Consider the following 24,164-nt stretch of genomic DNA (forward strand, 5'->3'; position numbering starts at 1 on the left):
CTCCGCATCATGAAAGATAAAGCGAAGCGTTACCGTTATGTGAACTTCCTTACCATCTGAATCCATGAATTAATTGCTAACGACACATTGCAATTCTGCATGCAATAATACAGGTAGACAGACAGTGGCCTAGTAACGCACGTCGGTGCCTAGAACTGCTTATGCGTACGCGCAGGTGCTTTGGGATTCGGAGTACACACTATTGGTGAATAATGATCGATTCAGAAGGATTATGATAATGACTGTTGTGTAGACTATGCCATGTTACTTTGTATGCTTACTTAGCTAGGTAAGTGGGTATTATAGGAGTATTTATAACGGTACTTGGCGGGAGTATGGGCCCTGGAAGGAAACTTCCTTAAATCCTTTAGTTAACTCATTTTACTTAAAGGAAACATTCTTTTATTTAAAAAAACTGCGTTCCAAGATTCTCTAATAAAAAAATTTTTTCTATAATTATCCGCCAGGGCCCGCCAATTTTTTCCATTTTGTACAGAGTAATACATATTTACGTGTGTAAAGATATTGCGCTTTACTTATTTAACTACATTTTTTCTGAAATATACAGTCAACTACAAAAAGAACGATAAAGCTAAAATTATAAAAATATGTGCATAAGTGCATAGTTAAGTGACTAATGTAGTGCATGCATATGTATGTAACTATTTTTATAACTTAAACCGTATCGATTTCTTTATAGGTATATATTTAAGAGCTCAATTAAATATCTATCCAAATATGCATTGAGAAAAAAAATTGTATTCTTCTAAGAAAGTATATCAACCGTCGTTCTGGAGCATAAGCTAGGGTCTCCAGAACGACGCGGAATGGTGCAGAAAAAAGTTTTTTTTTTAGTTCAGATGGTTTGGTAAAGACTTTTGGGTTACTATGCGATTTTGTCTCCAGCCCCCTTATTCTGAGAAGAGGCCTATCCCCACGTATACATATAGGATGGAATGATGATGATTATGTGATTTTATTTAATACTTATTAATTAGTATTAAAATCAGGGTAAATTTTGTGTGCAAAATCACATCATCTTTTATATATTTACCCACGACTGACACCTCTTCTGAGGATGAGAGAGCTTGAACCGGAGTCTTCGGAGTCTTTACCAAACCTCATCCTTGAACTTAAAAAAAAACTTTTTTCTTTCTGCACCATTCCCATCGCCATGGCATCATGGGTCCCTTGTCCATGGAATCCTTTAAACCATCCGGGACGAATCCGTGACGAATTGCCGGGGTGAGCCCCCTTTTTATTTTTTCCCGGGTTATTGTTGCTCCTCCATTATTCATAGCACGTCTCTAATCTGTTTGGATAGTCCATTTTGGCTTGTGTAATGAAAGTTTATTAGTTGATTTAGTTTTAGTTGCTAAAGGCACGTTTAATTTTAATCGATATAAAAATCACCATATTGGTCTTTATGCTGCTTGGAGTAGGTATTGTTGAAATTCTATAGAAAGAACTAGAATTATTTGTTGATCCAATCTAACGGCTCTGCTGGATAAAAAAGGACCATATTATCAAATTTTTCCAATCCATCCTAGGTTTCTTTGAGTAACGCAAAACCCAAGAAACAAATGTAGTAAAGCGTATACATGTACAATGTTAGAGACACTAATTCTTACAGTTTTTAAAGAAAGAAAAACTTTAATTTGCGATATTTTACATAAGTTTGACAAAGGAAAATATAGACAGAAGCAAATTGTCACGAAATGGTGATTCAGCATAATGACGCTGGTCTTCCTTTGGTTTTTGAGAATGAAACTGCAATACTTTCTCGTGCAAATGCAGCCTTACTGTTCTTAACACAACTTTAAAAATACTTCTGGTATCGAATACTTAACCGAATCCGCTCCTGCAATCCCTCCAAAACACCTGTTTAAATTTAATTCCAATTTGGAAGCAATTATTCGCCCCCGGCTTCCCCCAATCGTCCATCAAACGTCAATGGCAGACTATAAAAAATAAATAAAATATCAGATTGTCGCGAGGCTCAGGTCTTTGGTACAGATTAGCGCGCGGGGCGCCATAAAGAAACAATTTCCTCCCCGGCCTCCCCGCCGGGAGCTTACCCGAAGACATGATAAAAATGCGTTATTCCTTTTCTAAATTCTCTAGGTGCTGTTCAAAGTTGATTCTTTTTAAAAGCTGCCAGTGGTTTGGTAAATCAATTTTGTGTTTCGAAGTTTTTTTTAGACCACAGAGTTTATAATAAAGATGGAAGAAAACATGGGTGCTTGAATATCACAACAATTATGCGAGTGAGAAATTTAGTTTTTCAGTCTTCAAATTTGTTTTTTATGGAAGTACTTAATCTAAAAAAAAACTTTTTTTTTATGCAGTCAAATAATCACCGAAAATGTCTTGGCTATTATTCTTAATATGACAACTATTAGTCTTGGTACAGCTTAAGATAGCTGTTAGTCTTTATAGCAGACTCTACTGTGCTTTTCATTTGTTTATTATGACTTTTCGGTTTAAAACTTATTTAATTACCTAAGTGAACGGTCAGCGTCTTGTGATGGTTGAAAGTAAACTGCCACATATAATTTAAAACAGAACATTTTATTGTTTAATCCGTTCAGAAAATAATGTTATAAAATTAATCACATTGACATACAAGATGGACGTACACCAAATAGCATATTAATACATTTACAAGTTAGATTTATGAAAATAAGTTTCGAAACATCATAAGAAACCTACTTCGTTATTCTAAAACCTAACTTAGACAAGTTCCAACTACACAGATTTGTTAAAAAAACTCATATACAGACAAAAATAACTAACCATAGATTAAAAAATATACCCCGAGTCAACATTAGGACGAAGTCGCGCTTAAATTAGTTAAGTATGGCTTGTATTAACAATCTGGGAAATAATAATATATAACACAAACAAAACAATCAGTCTCAACGCGCCAAATATCCCTTAAGCATATTAAACAAAACCAAGAACGGCGTAGAGATGGCAGCACTGAACACAACAGACGTCAAACTAAGCTGTCAAAGGAACGACTACATGGTCAATGTTTTTAGCAGTATCTGTGCCTTAGTTGTCTTGTCAGTGTCGTCACATAATATCAATTTAACAGTAAAATAACGTCACAGCAACAAAATAAGTAATTAATGTCTTATTTCCCACGTTCGAGAATGAATATGGACTTTTTTATTTAGCGCCAAAAATGTGCAATTTCCTCGCATTCTGATGGTTTATATGTTATTACAAAAAAAAACTATTTTTTTGAACCAATAACTGCCCTTAATAATTTAAAACTGGGATGTCTTGTAAGATCATCTTCTTCTTGGGAGTTTCAAGTTACTGGCCATAATGGCATGATGGATTGATTAATTTATAAATTATTTTCAGCTCCAAATATATTCTTTAAAATATTTGCACAATAATATGGTGAATGCGTGCCATGACCCTATCACTATTTTATATCGCGATATGGGACTGAATTTAATACTACAAAAATATCCTAGATGTACTATCCATATGCTTATCTCGATGACACTATGAATAATCTAAAGATATATAGTGTGTTTAAAATAAAAAAGTCAAAATGGAACTTGATCTGGATATCGACCGTATGCCATTGGCTTGACAATTTGGTTTGACGTTTGCAAATACCAGTGCTGCCATCTACACGCGGCAAAATTCCGAGCCGCCAGTAACCTTTACCTTCAAACCGTGAACGAGAAGAAACGTTTAAAATAAACCTTATTTTTATGTGTTTAAGACCGTTAACTATTTGGAAATTATTGAACACGACTAATTTTGTTAAGCATCTAGTTATCTAGTAGTAACGTGTACATTTATCCATCCGTTTATCTGACGGATAACCTCGTGATATGTCAGATGGAATACGAGAGCGAGACGGTAGAGTCACAATTAAATATTAAGTAGCTACTACGTAACAGATACGACACCGGCATATAAAAGCCGCAGTATTCACTAGCCAGTTCACCGCCGGCGGTGTAAATAGCAGTTGAGTGTCAACTGCCAAAGATAATTTTATAATAATGAGAGATTGTTTCACCATCCATTGTTTAAATTTACTTGACGGATAAATGTGATGCCGTCTCTATTTGCTTTGTTCGAATAGACGGAGACGGCATCACATTTATCCTTCAGTTAAAATTAATCAGTGGGTGGTGAAACAGCCCCTAAAACTACTAATATCACATTCTTTCTTTTCTCCAATTAATTTATTAAGAAAATAAAGTACCTACATAAAATATTTTTTTGTTTACAAACGTTGACGTAGGTACTTTAAAGTCTTAAATTGGTTTTATACCGTACTATCCATAATTTCGACTAATCTTTCATTCATTTTGATTTGATAAAACTTAGTTACAATTATAAGTTTGAATACTATTCATTGCGCTTGCGCATCTCCCGTCCCACTCTCGCCATCTGTTTCACACAGAGTCAACCGACAAGATGAAAGCCGCTCACACTTAACAGAATTGCTCTATACCGCCTTGCAGACAGACTCACCGAGTTAATTGACAAAAGTAATACACATCCAATTCATCATCATCGTCATTTTCTTATTTTTCAGCCTCTATACGTTCCACAAAATTAATAAATCTAACCTAAACAACATTTTTTTGTTAAAAAACTTAATTTACAAATATGAAGTAAATCCAGAAACGAACAATAATTTAACTACGTGAGCATATTAATATGTGGATTTAGGGCGAAAGACATGTACAAGTAGTTTATTTCAATATTCTCACTGGAGGAAGTTAGATTATAATGAGTTTAACTAATTAAATAAAAAGTATCAAATCCATTAAAAGAAAACCACAACCTCCACAATGATTTTACTGTCTCCATTAACCTCCAGACCAAAAACATACCAATCTTTTAATTCAATTCAAGTTTCAAAAAATCTGATAGATCCAATAGGTTGCTTATACTAGGCTTATACATACTTAGTGTAACGCTAAAGTTAGATAGGGACGATTCAACCTAAACCGGCGCGTAGTTCCTTTCGTCAAATAACCCTAAAGGTCTGTTCTCGTCATCGAGATTAAATGTCCAGGGAATACCTTAGAGATGGATCTCGACGGACCGAGAAGTGGACCTCTGGAGCCACGTCCGCCAAACCGCAGCTAAGCCTTATTTCCTAGCGTATACTGCATAAGTAACTTCTCACTAACTATACAGTGCTATGCCCATACCGCTATTACGTATAATGTGAACTAGCCAGACAACACCAGCATCTACCCAGTAAAATAATTTAAAACCCTTAAGTAAACCTTACTCTCACTTAGGCAAGTTAAAATTGTATCTTTTACGTATACTTCGTTTTCCAATAGTTTTTTTTTTTAAATACATCTAATTACGTTCTTTATTCTAAGCTCTGAAACACGTAGCTAGAGCAGATGGTCCATATTGTTTTGGTGATACAAGCGAGGTTTATGTCACATTCCCGCTGATCTTGTCAGGGCACTGCAGTTTGCTTCGGCGATGCGGCGAGGTATGGCCATACTGTCGCTGTGGGTATCGCCAAAACAATATGGCGTCGCAACAGGCCCCTGAGTGCCCAGGCGCAAAGTATCGCAAGAGCGGCGAGCCAGCGATATCCACGCCTGCTTGTCAGTTAATCACTAAATTATTAGTATACACATATTACAATCAACGTTATACGTATGTTTTTTTTAAATCGTATACATAAATTTCGGTGCAAAATTTCCGAATGCAACATAAAAATCCAAAAACAAAAGACATCCATCGCGCAAAAAAAACTAAATTCCGCTTGTAGAGAATCGCACCCGAATTCACCCCTCCACTGTGACGTGTGCAAATTTTGATAGTGTTCGTTATTTAAAATTGATTTCTAATAATCGTACAGTGAAAAGAGGTTGGCCAATTGCAAAAACGAAGATTTGTTCTAAAGGAACTTAAACTAGGGCTTTCCGGGAGCGTCTCGCGACGCTCTCGGAGGCCGTGCGTACAAATTACAAGCGAAGGGAGGCGGAGAGAATCTAACTAAAATGCGAGCACCCCCTTATGTACTTCGTTTTTGCAATGGCCAAACTAAGAGCAGGGGTGCACGAGGTAGCTCGTGGTAGAGCTGGGTGCTAGCTGGGGATCGCGCCTCTGAATGAGATGGGGTTTGCTATTGTAGGGGGTACTCACGACGTCGGGGGTGGAGGCGCCGTCGTGGCTGCTGTCGGCGGCGGAGCGCTCGCCGTTGGCGTCCGGCGGCCGCGCCGACTCCCGCTCGTCTATCACCAGGTCGATGGGCATCTTGCCCTTCAAACAGCTGATGTAGCGGTGGCAGAAATTGTCGCAGAGCTCGTGCACCTGCGCAAACGGCGGAGGTATAGTTGCAGCTTTAACCAGAGGAGTCACATCTGGGCTACTTCAGGACTTGTCATCTATAAACTAAATATCGACTTCCGATTGTTCTTAGGCTGTTGTTGTTCTTATTATTAGGAGATTTTTGGTACCAATGTTAAAAATTGCCGAATTTAAAGATGGAACGCAAATGCTCAGGAATCAAAACTCCAGGTATTCCTAATGCAGATGCAGTATCAGAAACCTTGTCCTCGAGACCGCGACATGCCTTTTTTAATTACAGATTGCTAGACCTAAACAAAAAGTTTCTAAGTTTTTCTTTTTCTTATACAGCAAAATAAGTAGGTACTTCTTTGACAGTAACGGTCGTTTTGGTCTCATGTTGTCTTGGTTTCAACCATAAGCAGCAGCTATATTTGCTCTTGAGATACCGTTGGATATAGTGTGCCATTGATTTCTATCTGTTGACTAGCTTACGCCATGACATACTGAACACTGGCGTTCAGACAACATAGAAAACCATTAACAAAATCTGAAAAACGGCGATTAGAAAACAACTATTACAAAATTCATCAGAAGCAGTCAAACTTGGATTGATTGATTGGTGAAATTAAAAAGGAAATTCAGACGTCACATTGTTTACAAAATTAACATCAATATTACTTCATTAACATATTTCTACTAAATAATTACTTTAGCAAGCGCGTGTCAGGCAGAGTGACATCTAAATTTCCCTGCAGCCAGGCTCATTAATTCACAACCGAACTGGCTGCGAAGTCTGACTGCGACCTTTAAACTACTATCAGCATACAAAGATGAAGAAAAAAAAACCAACAATAGAAACAAAGGGAATACATTTGGACGCTCGCGGGCCAACTGTCGCTTACTAGTAAAAACTCCAAATGAATCGTAAAAACGGCACGAAACTCATTTTTACCGTTTTTTCTACTCTATCCCATCACCGGCCCCCGGCGGGTATTAATTCCCAACGCTCGCTGTATACATTTTCATAGGCATAATTAGCTTAGAAATTAACATGAAGCAATAAAACGACTAACGAAATTTTTAGACAGCATTTACACGGTGAAAAGTAATAAAACGCTGGCAGGTGGGGCTCGCATTTGCAGAGAAAAAATATCGATCTCGAAAAAGGAACACGCCACGGCGTCTTGGCGGATTTCGAAAATAGAACTGAGCGCCGGAAGCGGAAACGGTGCTCCCGCCGTTGACAGCTAATTATGTCTTCGGGATACTAATTTCCTAATCGACAGGTTTTTGTAAATTATACATTCAGACTCACACGCGCCGCTGTGTGGCCAGGCTGCAGTTTGTTTATCATAATTTGAATTTTACAACCAACCGTTGAAATTCATATTTATGACTGTGAGAATTTTATTGACACTACAGCGGATAAACGCTACTGCGCGCTTTACGCCCGGCCGGCCGCGCTGTCAATGTCAAAATCTTGATTGAGAGTGCTTTCATAAGCTCGCGGATGACAGAGTAAACACACTGTTCAAAATAAAATCAAACATTTTCGAGTCTAATCCCGCGTTTGTGACCGACGCCGATACTATTTTCGATTTAAGTGACAGCGACTAAGATTTGACATCGTAACTCTTCGGGGATTCAAATTTGGAACTGTTTTCTCGGTGACTTAGTAAACGCTGGAACGATGGGCCGTGGTTACATTAAATTGAGTCGTGTTTCCTTGGGACGAGAATTTAAAGTCGTTAGCGTCCTTTACCTCGATACGTCGTTATTTATTAACAGGTAATGCTTTTAATGAGATATTACGGCATTCCGACAGTCGGGTTCGAGGCGATTATCGTTTCGAACATCAAACTCTTTCCAGAAATTTAAATTTGGAATGAGCGACTCACGGATTGAGATATGGGGTGTTTCTGAACGAATACTTTTTATTTAAATTTGGAATGAAATGTGATATAATGGCCGCCCGTTGACGTATAGACGTTCTCTATTCGAATTTCTATCGGTCGTTTGAACTTGGGCTTTAAGTTTGAAATATTTTGTTCTTTACGACCAGTTATTTAAGCAACATTTTTTACGGACAATCTTTACTTACTTCATCTTTATTTGTGATTGTTTTCTATGCAATTATTTTTATCTAAGGTTACCTTTCTTCAAGCAAGCCGGCTTTTACCTACCACGTTTTTGACATTTGGCTACATTGTGGGCTATCCGCTGCGATCCGTGCCAGGGCCGCTAAAAGGGTCCGCTATGTGCCATTTCCTTTGCTAATGCGACGGCCGACGGTTGGCACCAGATTAATCTGAGATGGACGTCGCAGGATTGTATATACCTATAACCGCGTTTTAGTGGAAATATCTTTCGCAGTGACCTAGTCCAGTGCTGTTGATATAGCTCTCCTTTTATTTTTAGAATCCTACTTTATTAGCCTCGAACAGTTTTCTTGAAAGAAAACGAACATAAAATCTATATGGTACCTACTTGTTTTGACTTTTGAGTTGCTATATCGTCTACTAGTGTAAATCTAATTGGGTTTATAAATGGAATTTAATGAAACTGAATGAAATGAAAAATTCACAGAATGTGGAAAATAGAAAAAAAAATGTTTTTGCGTTTATTGCTTGTCTTTGCACACTTTACAGATTAGTTAGGTAAATGGCTATAAAACCCGAACACTATTGCAAATATTTATACTCCAATAATCAAACGTTTACTTCCAAAGAAAGCTCTCCAATATGGCCCAATATAAATTGCCAATATTTATGTAAATGGCGGCCATATTGCATAACACGGTTCGGGTCGGCTCGGATTCTTTCGAGGCTTTTTTTTTAAATCAAAATAAACAACCGGTCTCGGGCCGCATTCAAATGAACTCCGGTTGGCACCTTAGTTTAGTTTGGAGTTAAAGAGAGTTCGCATTTTAATGGTTAAAAATAATCTTTAATCATTTAAGTAATTTAAACTTTTTACATGGTTGATAGACAGTTAAATTTGTTGTAGGTAATTTTCAAGTTTTTACGAAAATCAGAAAATTGCTATCGCTTTAGCAATATAAACAATCATGTTAATTAATTAACAACACTCTCCACACCGTTTTTAATCTCGAAACGGTCACACTCGTCGTGTTGTGGACAAAGCATTAGAGGGGCATAATAAAAAGTTATAAAACCGCATGCGTCGTAAACGGGGTCCCGGGTTCGAGCCCAGCCCGTAAACCAACAAATCTGACCCACGCCGTAAATCACTTAGCCACGTCGCTACAGATAACGTTTACGACTTAGAAACAAAATATGAAAAAAAAACAACATCCTTGAGTTGTTTGTTACTTTTTAATAACGAACTTTTTACAAAAAAAAGTAATACATACTCCTCAATTAAAAATAGCGTGTTCAAACTTAAATTACGCGTTCGAAATTCAAATTTGAACTAACAAGCATAAAATTATTACCACGTTCCGAATTTGAAATATGTATTAGAAAATAAGGTTTTTTATAGCGCTCGCTTTACCGCAGGAATCCAAACGTCTACATCACATAACGTAATTAGGGAACAGTCAGTGGGCACATAAAAAATATTGTGACGACCAATCACAGGGAAGCGACGGAAAAGGACTTAGGCACGGAGGCCTGCGACCGCCGGCGGCCATATTTAAAAATATCAAAAACATAAATCAAAAACGTTATTTGATATTATAATGTAAACATGATTTCGTTCGTAAAGTCCACCATCGGTCGAGTTTCAGATTCCGATGTTTCCCTAACTCATTACAAATCATTACAAAGCCTTTGACATTTTTTTACAAAAAAAAAAACAAATGAATTGATAACCACTTTTTTTGAAGTCAGTTAAAAATTGACGCTCCTTTTGGCGTCGCTTAAAAATGTTTTATCAAAAAAGTGAAGTAATTACAGCAAAGTGGAGAAAAAACGGTGCACTTAACAAGAGCTCATTGTGCGCGGGCCGGGCTGGTTTGTATTTTATTTTTAATTATTAGTTTTAAGATCAAAAAGCTTCACCTGTGGACGCGCGTAGTGGAGCGGAAATGGATCGAACTAACGGAGTGTTTTTTTATCCTTGCTCTACAAAAACCGGAGACGAGATACAAACCGACGTGTATGGGATATGAGCAGCGAGCAAAAAACATTTTTTCGATAACGGAGACAGGTATAGTGGATCTAGGAGCCTTTTGGTCTGTTTTGTTTCTTGCTGCAGTTTAAATCGAAGTGCGCTCGCTCGCTGCCGCGGGCCGCTATTTTGAATTTCGAACGCGTATTTTTATTTTTTTAAATGGCCTTTATCTGTCCCTCCGGCCAGCGATTCGTACAGAGGTATCGCATTACAGGTTATCTCGTTACAGCTTTTTGTATTAGTGCTTTTTCTTCACCAAATTTACCGGTTTTCTAACGCGTTCAATGCCGGCGCCGGATATTTATGGAATCCGCTATGGGAGCGACCGAGGAGGTATCTCGTTTCTAGAGATCATTCGTCTCGATATAGACGTTAGTCAAACTTGTTTCGTAGAATCGTGACCATAATATTGACAAGACGTACCCCGCTCGGGAACGGTTACAGTGCAAGAGATTTAAATTACATGCTTGTAATTAATTCCATTACGCGCAGATTGTTGGTTTCGATGGTGGATAGCAAAAAGCGTCCTGCGTTTACCGTTACAATTCGAAGCGGGGCACAAGAAACCGGCCTCGTCCGAAATGGCCGAAAACCCGACAACACCCGAACCGCGGCCTCATTCAGCGAACGCAGCGAACACCTGACGCTCGGGTTCGATATAGTTTTCCAAATTTGAAATTCGAATGTTTAAAACAGAAGGTGTCGCGACCGGTTGCGAGATCGATACCCGTATCGCGGCTCAGAATCGGACCCCGAGATAATCGAAACGATATTATGTTCGGACAATGTTAGGTGATATTTTTCGGAACAGGTTCCCGTATAGATGGGCCGGTCGAAATGTATTCCACTTTGATGAAATAATAAGTTTTTGTTACTTACTTTTTCTAATTCTAATAGGTGAAACCGTAGCACTTGTATCGCTTGCACCATCTGTAAAGAAAAGGATAGAAATTAACCACAAAGAATACTAACATGTATCGTAGGTACAACTATAGGTCGATGTTTCGTAGTCGGCTCGTCTCGGACGCGACACAAAGCAGCCATCGACAATAGGCGTCGAGATGCGCGATACATCGATATTTAATCGATTCAGCCGTGACCATGGCAACGGGAGTAGACATGACATAAGACGACTTTTTTAAACACGTCAGGGACGTTACAATTTTGTACTTTAGCTCTTTTGATTTTAAGACCCAAACTCTACTTTATGTTAAGTTAAATTCGTGCTATTTTTAGTCCTCGAATTAATTTAGTTCTCATAGAAGTTTTAAGTAGACAAGTAAACCATTCATAAAAATGTATTTTGAGCTATTCCGTCTTTACGGCCTCTTTCACCACTGTAGGTTCTGGTATTATATCTGAGAGATACCTACCGTTACCGTACTCAAAGTCAAAAGTTAACTTTGTAATTAGACATTAATTAGTAGAGGTCTCTTACTCTATGTCTTCTTTGCCAGCATTTGTTTATCAGCACGTAACTGCTCAAACAAAATTAAGGATTTTTGAAAATAAATCCTCAACCCATGAATTCGAGCCTCGTGGTGCAGTTGGTAGCACACTCGAAGTATTAACCAGGAGGTTTTTCTAATACTTCGCCGAAAATATAATAAATATCATGGGAAATACAAACTGAAATATAGATGCATAGAAAAACCAGAAAAATAAGACCAGCGCTGGGAATCGAACCCAGGTCCTCGACATTCCGTGCCACGTGCTATACTGCTACACCACCACTGGACAGTGATACAGACACGAATTTCTCCTATGCACCACATATCTCAGCCTGTTTGTTTTCTTATTTAGTCACTTTGTATTTTCGATATGGGTTTTACGGGATGACCGTAAAAGTAACAAATATGGAATAAAGAGATGGAATAAAAAATACAAAAAGATTCCAAAAAAACAAATGGGACATTATTGACACCAATTAACCTAGTCCCAAACTAAGCAAAGCTTGTACTGATAATTCATTTCTCAACTGTTTCAAATTAAACGATTTTTTTAACTATACTTCAAGACTGTTATTTAAAACTAACCTAAGCTATAGGGTTCCACAGGATAGATACACAGTTTCAGAAAAAAAAATCGTTCCTCGATTGAAACCTAGGATCATACGTACTCGCAGTCATGACGGTTCGAACCCGTTTTTAAAAATCTAAGATGTCTTTTTGCTCAATAACCAGTGTGTGTATTGTATTGCATCCACGTCCCACAGAGCTCCGAAATTGGTAACCTTTTAAGTATGCATCACGCAACCAATCAGTAATAACAACTGCCACATTTGTACCTTCTCCCACTGTAATAAGGTCTTTAAAAAAATGATTATACTTAAAACAATTCGATGCTATCATCTCGCATTGTCCGACTATTCGATAACATCTATATAGATTTCAGTTTGATGCATTTTTAATAGCACTAAGATTTGTTTCAGATTTAGTTGTGGAGTAATTAGCTTTTTTTGATCATCAACTTTAACTTCGATTAAAGCAATTACATCAGATTCAGCTTAACAGTGCCATAAATCATTTTTATGAGGGTTTAATTGCTTGTTTGTCTTTGGTTTATAACTCAGAAAGCGATATAAAAGTGTCTGAAGTACGAAATTTTTCATACAACGTAAAGGGACGTAAAGTTTGTACGATGTGTGAAGACATTGCTTTATCATTTATGTTAAAGGTACCGCAGTAAACGATTAGCGCGACATTTTTTCTGCCACTTTTCAAGGGTGGAGGGGGGGGGATATAGTAAAATCCTATAAATCATTATACAAATGCGAATATCATTTTTATGAAACACCTCCTTCCACTTCCACCTAATCAAATCATTCTAAGTATGCACTTCATTCGATATATCCTCAATTCTGATTGTCTCTTCATAATCATCCAATAATACCAACAACTACATTCCCCTAAACCTTTTGAATATCTAACGTATTGCCATCTCTACCAGGCAATAGTGACATCTGCAGAATATAGCACAAGCGTGGCACGACGAGACTGGCCTGTAGCATATCAAGAATTCTGTCATTTGTTGACATATCACACGTTTCACCATAGTGCTACGTGAAAATACATAATGACAACTACTATTGCAAGAAGCTTATATTGCACCGGAAATGTGTCAAAAAATTAGATGATGTCAATGCCATTTCCACGCGAGAGCTTAATCAATTTTGGTCTTTGTTATTACACGATTTAAGGAAGGAACTATTTTAAATCAGTAACTATGATTTGTCTTTGAACAAAACTTTATTGAGCACATTATCATACTGCGCAACTTTCTGATTAAAACAAATTTTACCATTCTGCACTCTTTCAAGTCTTTTTTGGCTTCCAAGAAGGAAAACGAGGAAGTAACTGATGATAAGTGATCACAGATGACTGTATACATAAGATTGCTGTCACTATTTTTGTCCGTCAAACGGTATTAGATAGGTAGAGAGAGACGGCGATTGCGAGCGTAATAGACATAATGCTGCCGTAACACCAAACGCATTGCATCATTTGGTCTCCTTCTGCGCAGTCCTGTTTTGCAAGCCAAAGGCAATATCAATTAAATCCATATTCCTAGCAAGCAGCGCCACCCTCCTTCTGTTTATTCAGTCTCTCGTTGACACAGGCGCGTTAACAGATAAAAATATGTTTTAACTCTGTGTACACTTGCTCCTGTTTGCTTTGGGGACTAGGGATCCATGACGCTGCAGCGTTCTTCAGTAAAAGGGCGTTGCGCTTTATCACTTATTATGTCCTGGTACCTTTTGATGGTTTTCACTGTTGTTTCGCATAACCCGCCTTTTAGAGGTGCATAATGTGGCAATAACTACATTTTAAAGCTGCTTTAAAAGTATTCGAAGACATTATGTTTTGTTGGCATTACTTTTTTTCTAACAGTAACTGTTTTAGTATTCAATTCCGCATAGACAATTGTTTAGATGTATCAAACTTCTGTACATCATTGACTTAACTGATGCTTCCTTATCGTGAAATTCAGTTCGAGAAGTTGTTTCGAGTTGCGATTTTGCTTCAATATTGAGCACATTTAGTGTCTGTGAAAGATATCTACCTCACTTTGATATTCGCTAACTTGGCCATTATCGACTTGCACGTCCATAGAAGATATTAAGTTAAAAAGAAAATTCCATGAAACATGTTTTATATTAATATGTCTTCACCTTATTTATGTCCTGACCTGTTGTCGGTCGGACAGTCTACGTGACAGTTAACGCAGCTGATGCAGTTCTTTCTGGCCCCAAATCTTCAATTATAAGATTTTGGAGCTGGAGCATGCGTGAATACACACGATTTGCCTGCTCAGCTGTTCCACCAGGAATGTATCTGGGCTAATTCCAGAGATATTTGCTGACCCCATAAATTCAAACAAATCGTAATCCTAAACCCACAAACTAATGACCTCCGTGTTTGCCAGCTACTGCTTGACAGTCCAACAGAGCTCAAAAAGCTGTCAGAGGCAAACACAGATGCGACGTGTTCAAATACAGCCCGTGACCGATCCGGCGGATGGGTACAATGTTGAATTTGGTGTGTTGGTTTTAATATCATACCAGAATGTTTGAATACGGAACTGGGGCTGTCATGTGCTCACGCATAGATGCATTTATAAGTTGGAGAAGTATTTGAGGCTTAAGCTTAACTTTGTGCCTTGCTTTCTAATGTTTTATCATCATCATCATCAGCCAAAACATATCTACTGGCTGGATCTATGACTATTCTCTTAAAGAAAGCATGCCCTGGCCCACGACTCCTGGGACCTACCACGTCATCCAGTTCATCATATAGAGTGCTTCCTATGTTTAAACTAACATTAACCAGTTCGCTGACCACTTGCTGAACTTCCCATGGCATGCACGTGCTGTCTGTTAAGCTTAAATTGTTCGTGGATATGACCACACTGCAAGTTTCATCAGCCTCGGGTTTAATTTCATCACCTGCTTAAGGCATTTTTCAAGCTTAACTAGTAAATTTGTTTACATCTTTTACAAGCTAAACGAGAAAAAAGGCACTATAGCCGCTTATTGAGACGGTCAACAAGCTTTGTTCGTGGGCGCGTGAGCTCAACGGTGACGTCACGCGGCACCTTGCAGGCGCCTGCGCACCACAATAGTCCTTTGGGCGCAACGATTAAGCGCAAACAATTCCAAAACTGTCAGTTGCATACAAACGGCCGCTAACAGGAATAGCTCCGGGGAGACATATGGAGACAAAAGACGTGAAAAGAACTCTGCCCCTGCGCAATTTTTTATTTTATTAAATTAGAGCAATTTACTTGGTCTTTTAATTAACATGTTGAAAAACTTAAAGCCGCTCGAAATACGTTAACGGTTTCAAATCTCGATTTAATGGCATGGCAACTTTGATCTGTCAAACTACCCGGTGGTTTCACATTTACTTATTTTTGTTGTAAGTTTACCCAGCGCCCGGATGTCGCTGTGTGTTTGGGCTCCTTATCTGGCGAAGTGCATGAATGACGCTTATCAGAGTGCAGGTAAGACATCTTAGTTTATGGCGCTCCGTCAAGCTACTGTTTTTTAAAGTCGGTGGTTAAGTTTGTCTACGATAGCCGGTTAAGCTGCCTGGCTGAGCGCTTTATCACGTTGCCTGTTCTCGCTGGCAGCGCGAGGCTGGAGGCTGCGCGCGAGTGGATGCCGCGACGCAGCTCGGTGCGTCACCGCGCAGACTCAGACGCAGTAATTTCCCTAACAAAGTCAAAATACAGCGCGTCGCCCCCGCTGCCCAGCGATTCGTAATGCCTAAGATTTTATTTGTTAAAAATCGGTTAAGTATCCGTGTCGAACTGCGTCGGTGGGTGGCCGCCATCTTGGTTTTATTATTTCACTTTTTGTCCCAGCTAGCCGCGGGAGGCGCACGGTGCGATTCAGCTTTTTATGAGTGACAATATATATATATTTTTTATTCGTATTACTCTATTTTGTTATTCCGAGAAATATATCTCGTTTACCTGTGGTTAATTTTAGACAGCTTTTTAACTAATCAAATCGTAAATTATTTGGTCGCTCGAGGTGAACTATAAAATGTTCACTACTTTATGGCGTATTAAACTGATCCCTCGTGTTTAATTTATCTCCTCGGTTTGAGGATTCTAATAAAATTAAATAATACTTACTAATGAGTCGACTTCGGGGTCCGCTATATAATAAGGTTTTTCTTGGCGTATCTGTGGACACAGAAAAAGGTGTATGAATAAACTTGCGATTTTATAATGTGTTTTTTTTATGGTGTAATTGTAATTTTTGGAATTATAATGCGTTAGACGAGCGTGGCAGGAGCGTAATGCTACCTGCGTAATAATAATAAAATGCTCGCTCGCTTGGCTGCGCGTGAGCACGCCACAGACTAGCGACGCAGAAGCGACACCATGAACGAAGTTATTTACCAACTTCAAAACACCACAGGATGTTTTATTAGCATTAGTATTGTAAAAAGTGTAGGTATAGTCGACCAAAAAATTGGTTTACCACCCTAAGGTTTAATGTCATTTGTAGCGCTTAAAACGTCAAAGCCTATTTTCACTCACAAGTCAGTATGACAATCAGACTTATTGTTATATTTCTGAAGTAGGAAGCAAAAATAAAGTAGGAAGGAACTGTCTTTAAAATTGGTAAAGCACTTTCTTGGTCGACCATACATATATATCTCAAACTACATACATAAGTAATGTTGTATTTACGGGAATGGTTACACTATACATACTACACTAACTTACATTAAAATACTATGGCAAAAGTTCGATCGTAGGTCACTTAGAGTACATCTGATAACTTGAACTTTTTATTAAAAAAAAACATTCACGATCCACATGAAATCATTATGCTCTTCTCAGATATCACGCAGTGCGGTTTACGAGATATAAATAAAACCCGACGATAAACTAACTTTTGCATTAAAAATATTTTAATTTATTTAAAGATTTTTGTTCCAATTAATCAGATACTAATCATTTTAGCGCAGCAGGGCAGAATGCAATAAATGCCTGTGCTTCTTAACGTCAAAAAGAAAAACAAAACAGCTGACATCAGACAGGCGGCTTGACCGTTCGAATGCAATTTGAATTTTGTTTCTTTTTCTGTATTGACTTGAAAGCGCATTAATGGCCAGGCTTAACAAGCTTTAAGAATACCCATCTATCATAATTTACATTATAATAGGTATTTGTGTTAACGCTAAAAACTAACACAACTAATTTAAAACAGGCCACTTTTGCCAAAGTTGATCATTCTGTTTTTAGCAACAAAGGTAGCTGGCGGTTTTGTCAAACCCATTACATGTTTTTGTAACTTAAGAGTAATTTAGTACCTACACGACTCATCTGCGCTGTTTAATCACCTTTTATACTTAAGAAACACTTTTTTTCGACATTGAACCTCTTGACCGGATATGAGATGCTATCATACAGCCGTGGACGGATTTTTTTAAATGTTATTGACTCTACCTGTAACCTTCTTAGAAATACGTTACATGTTTGACCTAACGCTATGAATATAAAAAAAGTCGCGTTGACAATTTTTTTATGCGGCCGTAATGCTTCTAAAGCTTCTATTAACATTTATAAAGAGCTTTTTTTCATGTATAAGTACAATCGCAATTTGTCTTGTCATAGGCGAACTCATTTTTTTTGTGGGATTATATAAACCTCTGTGCAGTTTCAAAGTGTAAACTAAGTAAAGTAATACATAAATATTAAAACAAAAGAGCACATATCCGTTGAATGAAGGCGTTTAACTTGAAAGCTACACGAATTTTCACATCATAAAGTTTCCCAAACTGTTGGTCCGGAGTTCGCACAGTGGTTCGGAGGCGCGGACAAAACAATCAAAATTAAATGGACAAAAACCTGAACCCACACAATAAAGCTATTAACATATAACACGAGTATTTGAATTAAATGTATCTAATGCTTTGCATTTTACGACGGCGGCTGCGTGCGCGCACGGAGGGTTTGTTAACTGATTTCTGTACTAAATGATTTTAATTAGCAATGTGTATTTTTTTACGATCCTAACGCTCGTAAAAACTTACACTGTGTAGGTTTTTTTTTAATGCTAATGATGCCTAGTGCTAAGTCTCCGTAGCGAATACTTATTACATTTTATTATAATATGAGGTATCACAAATGAATCCGGATTAGGTATTACAACTAGTGCTTTGATTAGCTAAACTGTCCTTGTAAGTTTTTGGATAATATATAATTAATGTTTATAAATGATTTCTGTAAATTTTGCCATAATTCTAAATATACCTAATATGTCAAAAATGTAACGTCATCTTGAATGAACACTTTCAGTGAATAATACGGTATTTGTTTCTTTTTATTATTTAACTTGACAATGCGTGTTATCGAACAGAAGAACATTTTTTAGGCTACCTTTAAATACAAAAACATAGTTATTAGGTTTGATGAAATTTAAGATCAGACAGAAAGTAATACGAGCGTGTGACGTCATACGCCAGAAGCGCCGTACCTACTGCATATAGAAAATTGTTTTAAAAAGATACAGATATAAAATCACTATTAGGTAATTCAATTTTTAGCCAAACTATTTTTTTTTGGTAAATATTTTCAGCATGTTTTCATAATCATACTTAGATAGGATATGCTCATGGCAAATTTGGGAATTGTTAATTATCATAGCAGTGGGTGATCATTTAGAATCACTAAAAGAACTACAACACAATGATTATAATTCTAGATGATTTTATGATACCTTGTAAAAGTACACTCACACTTGTCGCAAGAAAAAGAAAACCCAGGAAATCACTTAAGCTGGTACAATTTTTTTACATAAAAAACACTCAATATTTTATCCTGCCTCACCGAAACATAACATTAACTAAAACCTCAAAATTATGTACAGACATTTTTAGTTGATTAAGCTGTCTATTTTGCATCGTTTTTTGACAGTATAACATCATACTCGTATTTAGCATTTTTTTTTTCATAGCACATGCATACATTTTGTAGCAAATTGTCGTATAAAATACGTATGTATTGCATTACGATAAGGTATAAACTCCTCCGGACCTTTCGATAAACGGATGGCATTAAAATGTATGAACTCGATTAAGATCTCTCGAGTCATAAATGTCATCTAAGAATTATTGATTATGGGGAATAATTGACGTTTCAGTTCGATTTTTAAAATTTGTTTTAAAATGCGTTGCATTTTTTAAATTCTTTTCGGCCAGTTAATAAAATAGAAATGGTTTTTTGCTGTGGACTTCTGGCTAGGATATTTTTTACGATTAAGAGTAAGTAGTAATAAAATGACGGTGATTTTTTTTCGTATCGGTTAGGTTTTTGACGTAAAACGCTTGAATGAAAGAAGCCCCAGTGGTTCTATCGAATTTGTTTTTTGACAAATATAATACACGTCCAGTAATGGTTTAAAACCCGTAATAACGGTGGCACTAATGGTGAACGTAAGGTAGTTCGCTCCCGCCCACAATAATAGCTATGATTCTTGAGGCTATCATTACTTCTATGTTATAACCTGTTTTATGTCACAGTCGGGTTTCATGTAGCATTATTGAAAAAAAAAACTCACTTTTGCAGAGACACGCACAGTGGTTCAGTTGCAACAATTTTGGGTTATAAAAAATCATTTTAAGTTTCGAGTTTCTTTTTTTTTATTTCAGCGACAAAGCTTTGGGATTATTCCCACAAAGAAAAGTAAAACAAAACCGATAGATCAGACGATAAGCTTGAACAGCACTACAGAGCAGGTGGTTTCAGATCAACGATAACATTTCTTTCTCTCCTAGAATTTTAACGATTCTTTGATTTTTATAAGATACTGGGTTAATGACACAATTTTACAACGAAAGTCTACTATTGATGTATTTAAATATTTGAAGTGTTTCATCAGCAACCTCGTCAATGGGTTTTGTTTAAATAAATAATGCACACAAAGGCTTTTAGAGAACTTTTGTATAACGCTGCCAGCTCTGAAGACAAAATAATGTAAACATCATACTATACATACTTCTAGTCGCTTAGGCATAGGATCTAATACATGTAGGTAGTTCCAGTATCTTGCCGGCAAGCGGCTTGATGCCAGGCTGTTTATATGTAAGTAGGTACTTAAAAGTCCCCAAAATTGGCCTCCAATCTAACCAATCGAAAATTCACAGCCGAAATTACGTGAAACACATAACCCTCCCCCGCCCGCGGCGAGGAAGTCCGTCATTTGGAGGGGCAGCGACCCGTGGAGCCCCCACTTTTTACCACGAATTAAATGCTAATAAGGTGCCCGATCGGCTGATACCGCGTCTTGGGTGGAAATGGTCAATTTTAAGTATTTTTTCAATGTTTTTTTACGCCAAAAGCTTTTTGTGGACCTGTTTTGATTCCGAATTGATCGCGCCGAGATTTCGAGCAAGTTTTGTTTACGTGCACTTTAAATTCAATGAAGCGGGTGAATACAATTTGTATCGAATGTATCTGTTAGATATTCGGTGTGGCTCCGGCTCGCTTAATGTTCCCATTATATTTGATATCTCCATAAAAACCACGCGTCGCTGACAAAATGGTAGCCGTCGATCGCGACGCGAAACGCTGCTTTATGAATCGACACGTTTTTACACGAGTTTGACTAACGCATACCGTCGATTAAACTCCTAAACTATTTCTAAAGCCTTTATTTCCCGTTCCTCATGTCTCATAAAAATAAACAGCCGTAACTTTGACTCGTCCCTAAAATCTTTGTCCGACGACAATCGTCGTTCTCTCTATTCATTTCACTTACCTGAATCTTTTATGCTCGCTTTGTGCACTTTCGGTCGAAATACTGTATTGTTTGTATAATTGAATAAATGCCTTCGTGTAAGCTCTTTTGTCCCGCCGAGGGCGCTCGACGCGTGTGTGCAACAATCGCCACGAAATCTTACTATAAGCCATTCTGCGGCGCTATTATTACTTTTGGCCGTGAGAATTCGAGAAGATACGATATTTGAAGGAAAAATTGTCTCCCAGAACGCCGGTGCTACCTGAGCGTAAAAAACTACGGAACCTGCCATTAAATTCGTAAAGTCCTCATCGCACGACCGAGGAATCTGAACCGGATCCGACGGAGACTAAACTTTATTGGGCACCAATTAAAGTGCATAATGAATGTACCGTTTAAAGGGTGCTTATTACCATACGCGGTGGACAAGCGACGGCATCGAAATCGCTACCAAACGTGGTACCCTGTAATTTGTAATAAAAAATCTATTTATAAGATAAAATAAAGCAACCGAACGCTACCTAAGATGCCGGCTGATCGATCTCGTCAGACTTTTAATAAATCAACCGACGCACGGGATTTTGACGCTTGTCACACGTAAATATATGATTTAGAATCGAGCGCATTCCGCACAGGCTTTAATGGTAAATTATTCTACAATGCGCAAAGGTCGAGTTTTGTAATTTAGTTAAGTCGCCTCCTATTTAATAACTTTTTATGAAGACGAGCGCAGGTGATTTTTTTGTTTTTCTCTCTTATCGAAAAAATGCTGGTCGGTCGAGTCGCTACTGAAGTAGTTCGAAATTTAAAATTATAGTGTATTAATATGACGCGTTCCTGTTACAAAATGTTATTTATAGCGCGCGCGTGCGGCGCAAGCGAGGCGAGGGCGAGGCGACGAGGACGCGACGCGAGCGGTCTCACTATCACTATCACCTGTTCCGACAACGACGTGCGAATATATTTATATCGTCCGCTTTACTACCGGCCATAAAACGACGTAATGAACAAATGTCTTTATGGTATACTTGTAAACGTCAAATATCAGTCATTTCTCCTCGGGGCACACAAAAAATGCCATAAATATTCTTAACAAAATGACTCCTACTGAATATTGTGGCCATAAACGAAGGTCTATAAAATGAGGTTTGGTTGTTTACCTTTTGTTTGACTCAGTGCTGGAATTAAAAGAACTTAGACGTGGGACGCTCCTTTTGTTAGCGCGGCTCGCGGGTCCTGCCGTAAATATGTAAATGATCGAAAATTATTCATAACGGAATGTATTAACGCTTTGCGCTTTGTGTCGTCAAAATGTGCAACGTGTGACGGTGGCTTTATGTCGAACGGGGCTCCACTATCCGCCTTTATGGGGTTGTTATGTTAATGAATAGAAAGGGATAATACAACGCTCCGTTTTGTTATTTCTTGTCTGTTTATGATTGTTTGTCTCTTTTATTTACAACAAAGTATTTAGATCGAGGTCCCAATCAGCGGAGTAATCCTTATCCATAACTTCCTCCAGAGACACTTAACTCGAAGGCAAAAATTTCTAAATGACGCTTCAGTTTTGGCTTGTGTATCGTCATCCCCATTAGAGCAGGACGCCGTCGCGAGTTAGAACGGGAAACGGCATCAAAGGAACGTTTTTCTTGAATTTTTTGTCCCGAAATCCGTGCGTTCACAAATTTTATTTTAATACAAGAAAAGTATTCAAAAGATACGAGGGCAGGTAGACGGGACGGGTATTTGCTTAGTTTCAGTTTTTTTTATCCCACAAAGAATTTGAGTTGATTTATGGCCCCGGTGTGTGACGATTTGTGACCTGTAATTTTTGATGCGAGGTTTGTCACTAGCGCGTCTTGGTGCTTGATTTATTAATTTACAAATGGCGGAGGCGTCAGGGTTTTGACAGTTGCTGTAACCTGCAATTTCGGTCGCCGGACATGTTATTTGGGACGTTCGTCTCAATGAGATGACACCGTTGTGTTGGATCACGGTAATTTCGTCGTAACTAAGTATCTTTTTGTCCTCGTTTTCGGTAATGATTCACTGTATACAAACAAACCCGCAAAATTGCTCGTATCACTTATCTTAGATAAATTGAGCAACGAAGTTTTTGTTAATGCTTTTTTTTATTTTTTCCATGAAACCTACATGAACATGCCTTCTTTTGATTTAAAATTAAATCCTACGCAAAAAAACTGAACAAAACTCGTTCAAAATTCACACATTGACATTTCACCGACCTCAGCCATCTTGATGGTACGCAATATCTCCGAAGACATTTCTAAGACATTAGTACATTAAACTGCAGTGTAAATCCTAAGTTAACAAAGTCGCACAGTTAACTAGTCCCTTGGGGGTCATTGGGGGGTCAGTTTTTAGGGCATTAACGCTATCAGAGGGCCGGAGGTATTAGAGGGCGTAATAAAGGTGGTGTAATGACTCACTTCGGGGCAGTCGGTTAAATGCCCTCTCGGTCGTTAAGACGATTACCCGGTCGGTTATTTGAGGTGCTGTTAAAGTTTTTATTGTAGGATAGTTGTATTTAGTGCGTTATGGATGTGCGCGACATGGTTGTTAATATTTTTGGGTACGCGGTTGTTATTTGATTCATAGTTCACAGTCGAAGTCATTCTGTTACGTTTTAGTTACATCAGTTATTTATGTATTTATTATTTAATTATTTATCAATAAAAATTATAGCATTACAGTTAGAAAACGAATGCACTGCAAAATTCAAATTAACACAAAAAATACAATAATACATAAGAAAAACATTTTTTTATTCTACTGGATGGCAAACGAGCTAGTGGGTCTCCTGATGGTAAGAGATCACACCGCCCATAAACATCTGCAACACCAGGGGTATTGCAGATGCGTTGCCAACCTAAAGGCCTAAGATGGGATACCATACCTCAAGTGCCAGTAATTTCACCGGCTGTCTCCACGCCGAAACACAACA

General features: G+C 37.9%; 1 protein-coding gene across 4 annotated transcripts in view; it reads right to left on the bottom strand.

The window, feature by feature from the left end:
* The window catches only part of hth (Meis homeobox homothorax), a 385,579-nt gene that overhangs the window by 319,530 nt on the left and 41,885 nt on the right, over positions 1-24,164 (bottom strand). For all 4 annotated transcript variants that reach the window (XM_074094049.1, XM_074094048.1, XM_074094052.1 and 1 more), the window contains exons 4-6: positions 16,582-16,632; positions 11,320-11,370; positions 6,160-6,327 (exon numbers count right to left, since the gene is read on the bottom strand). In XM_074094049.1, coding sequence (XP_073950150.1) covers positions 6,160-6,327; positions 11,320-11,370; positions 16,582-16,632 — 270 coding nt within the window. The remainder of the gene's footprint in view (positions 1-6,159; positions 6,328-11,319; positions 11,371-16,581; positions 16,633-24,164) is intronic.

The sequence above is a fragment of the Choristoneura fumiferana genome, chromosome 11 (genome assembly GCF_025370935.1).
Source record: "Choristoneura fumiferana chromosome 11, NRCan_CFum_1, whole genome shotgun sequence".
NCBI classification, from domain to species: Eukaryota; Metazoa; Arthropoda; class Insecta; order Lepidoptera; family Tortricidae; genus Choristoneura; species Choristoneura fumiferana.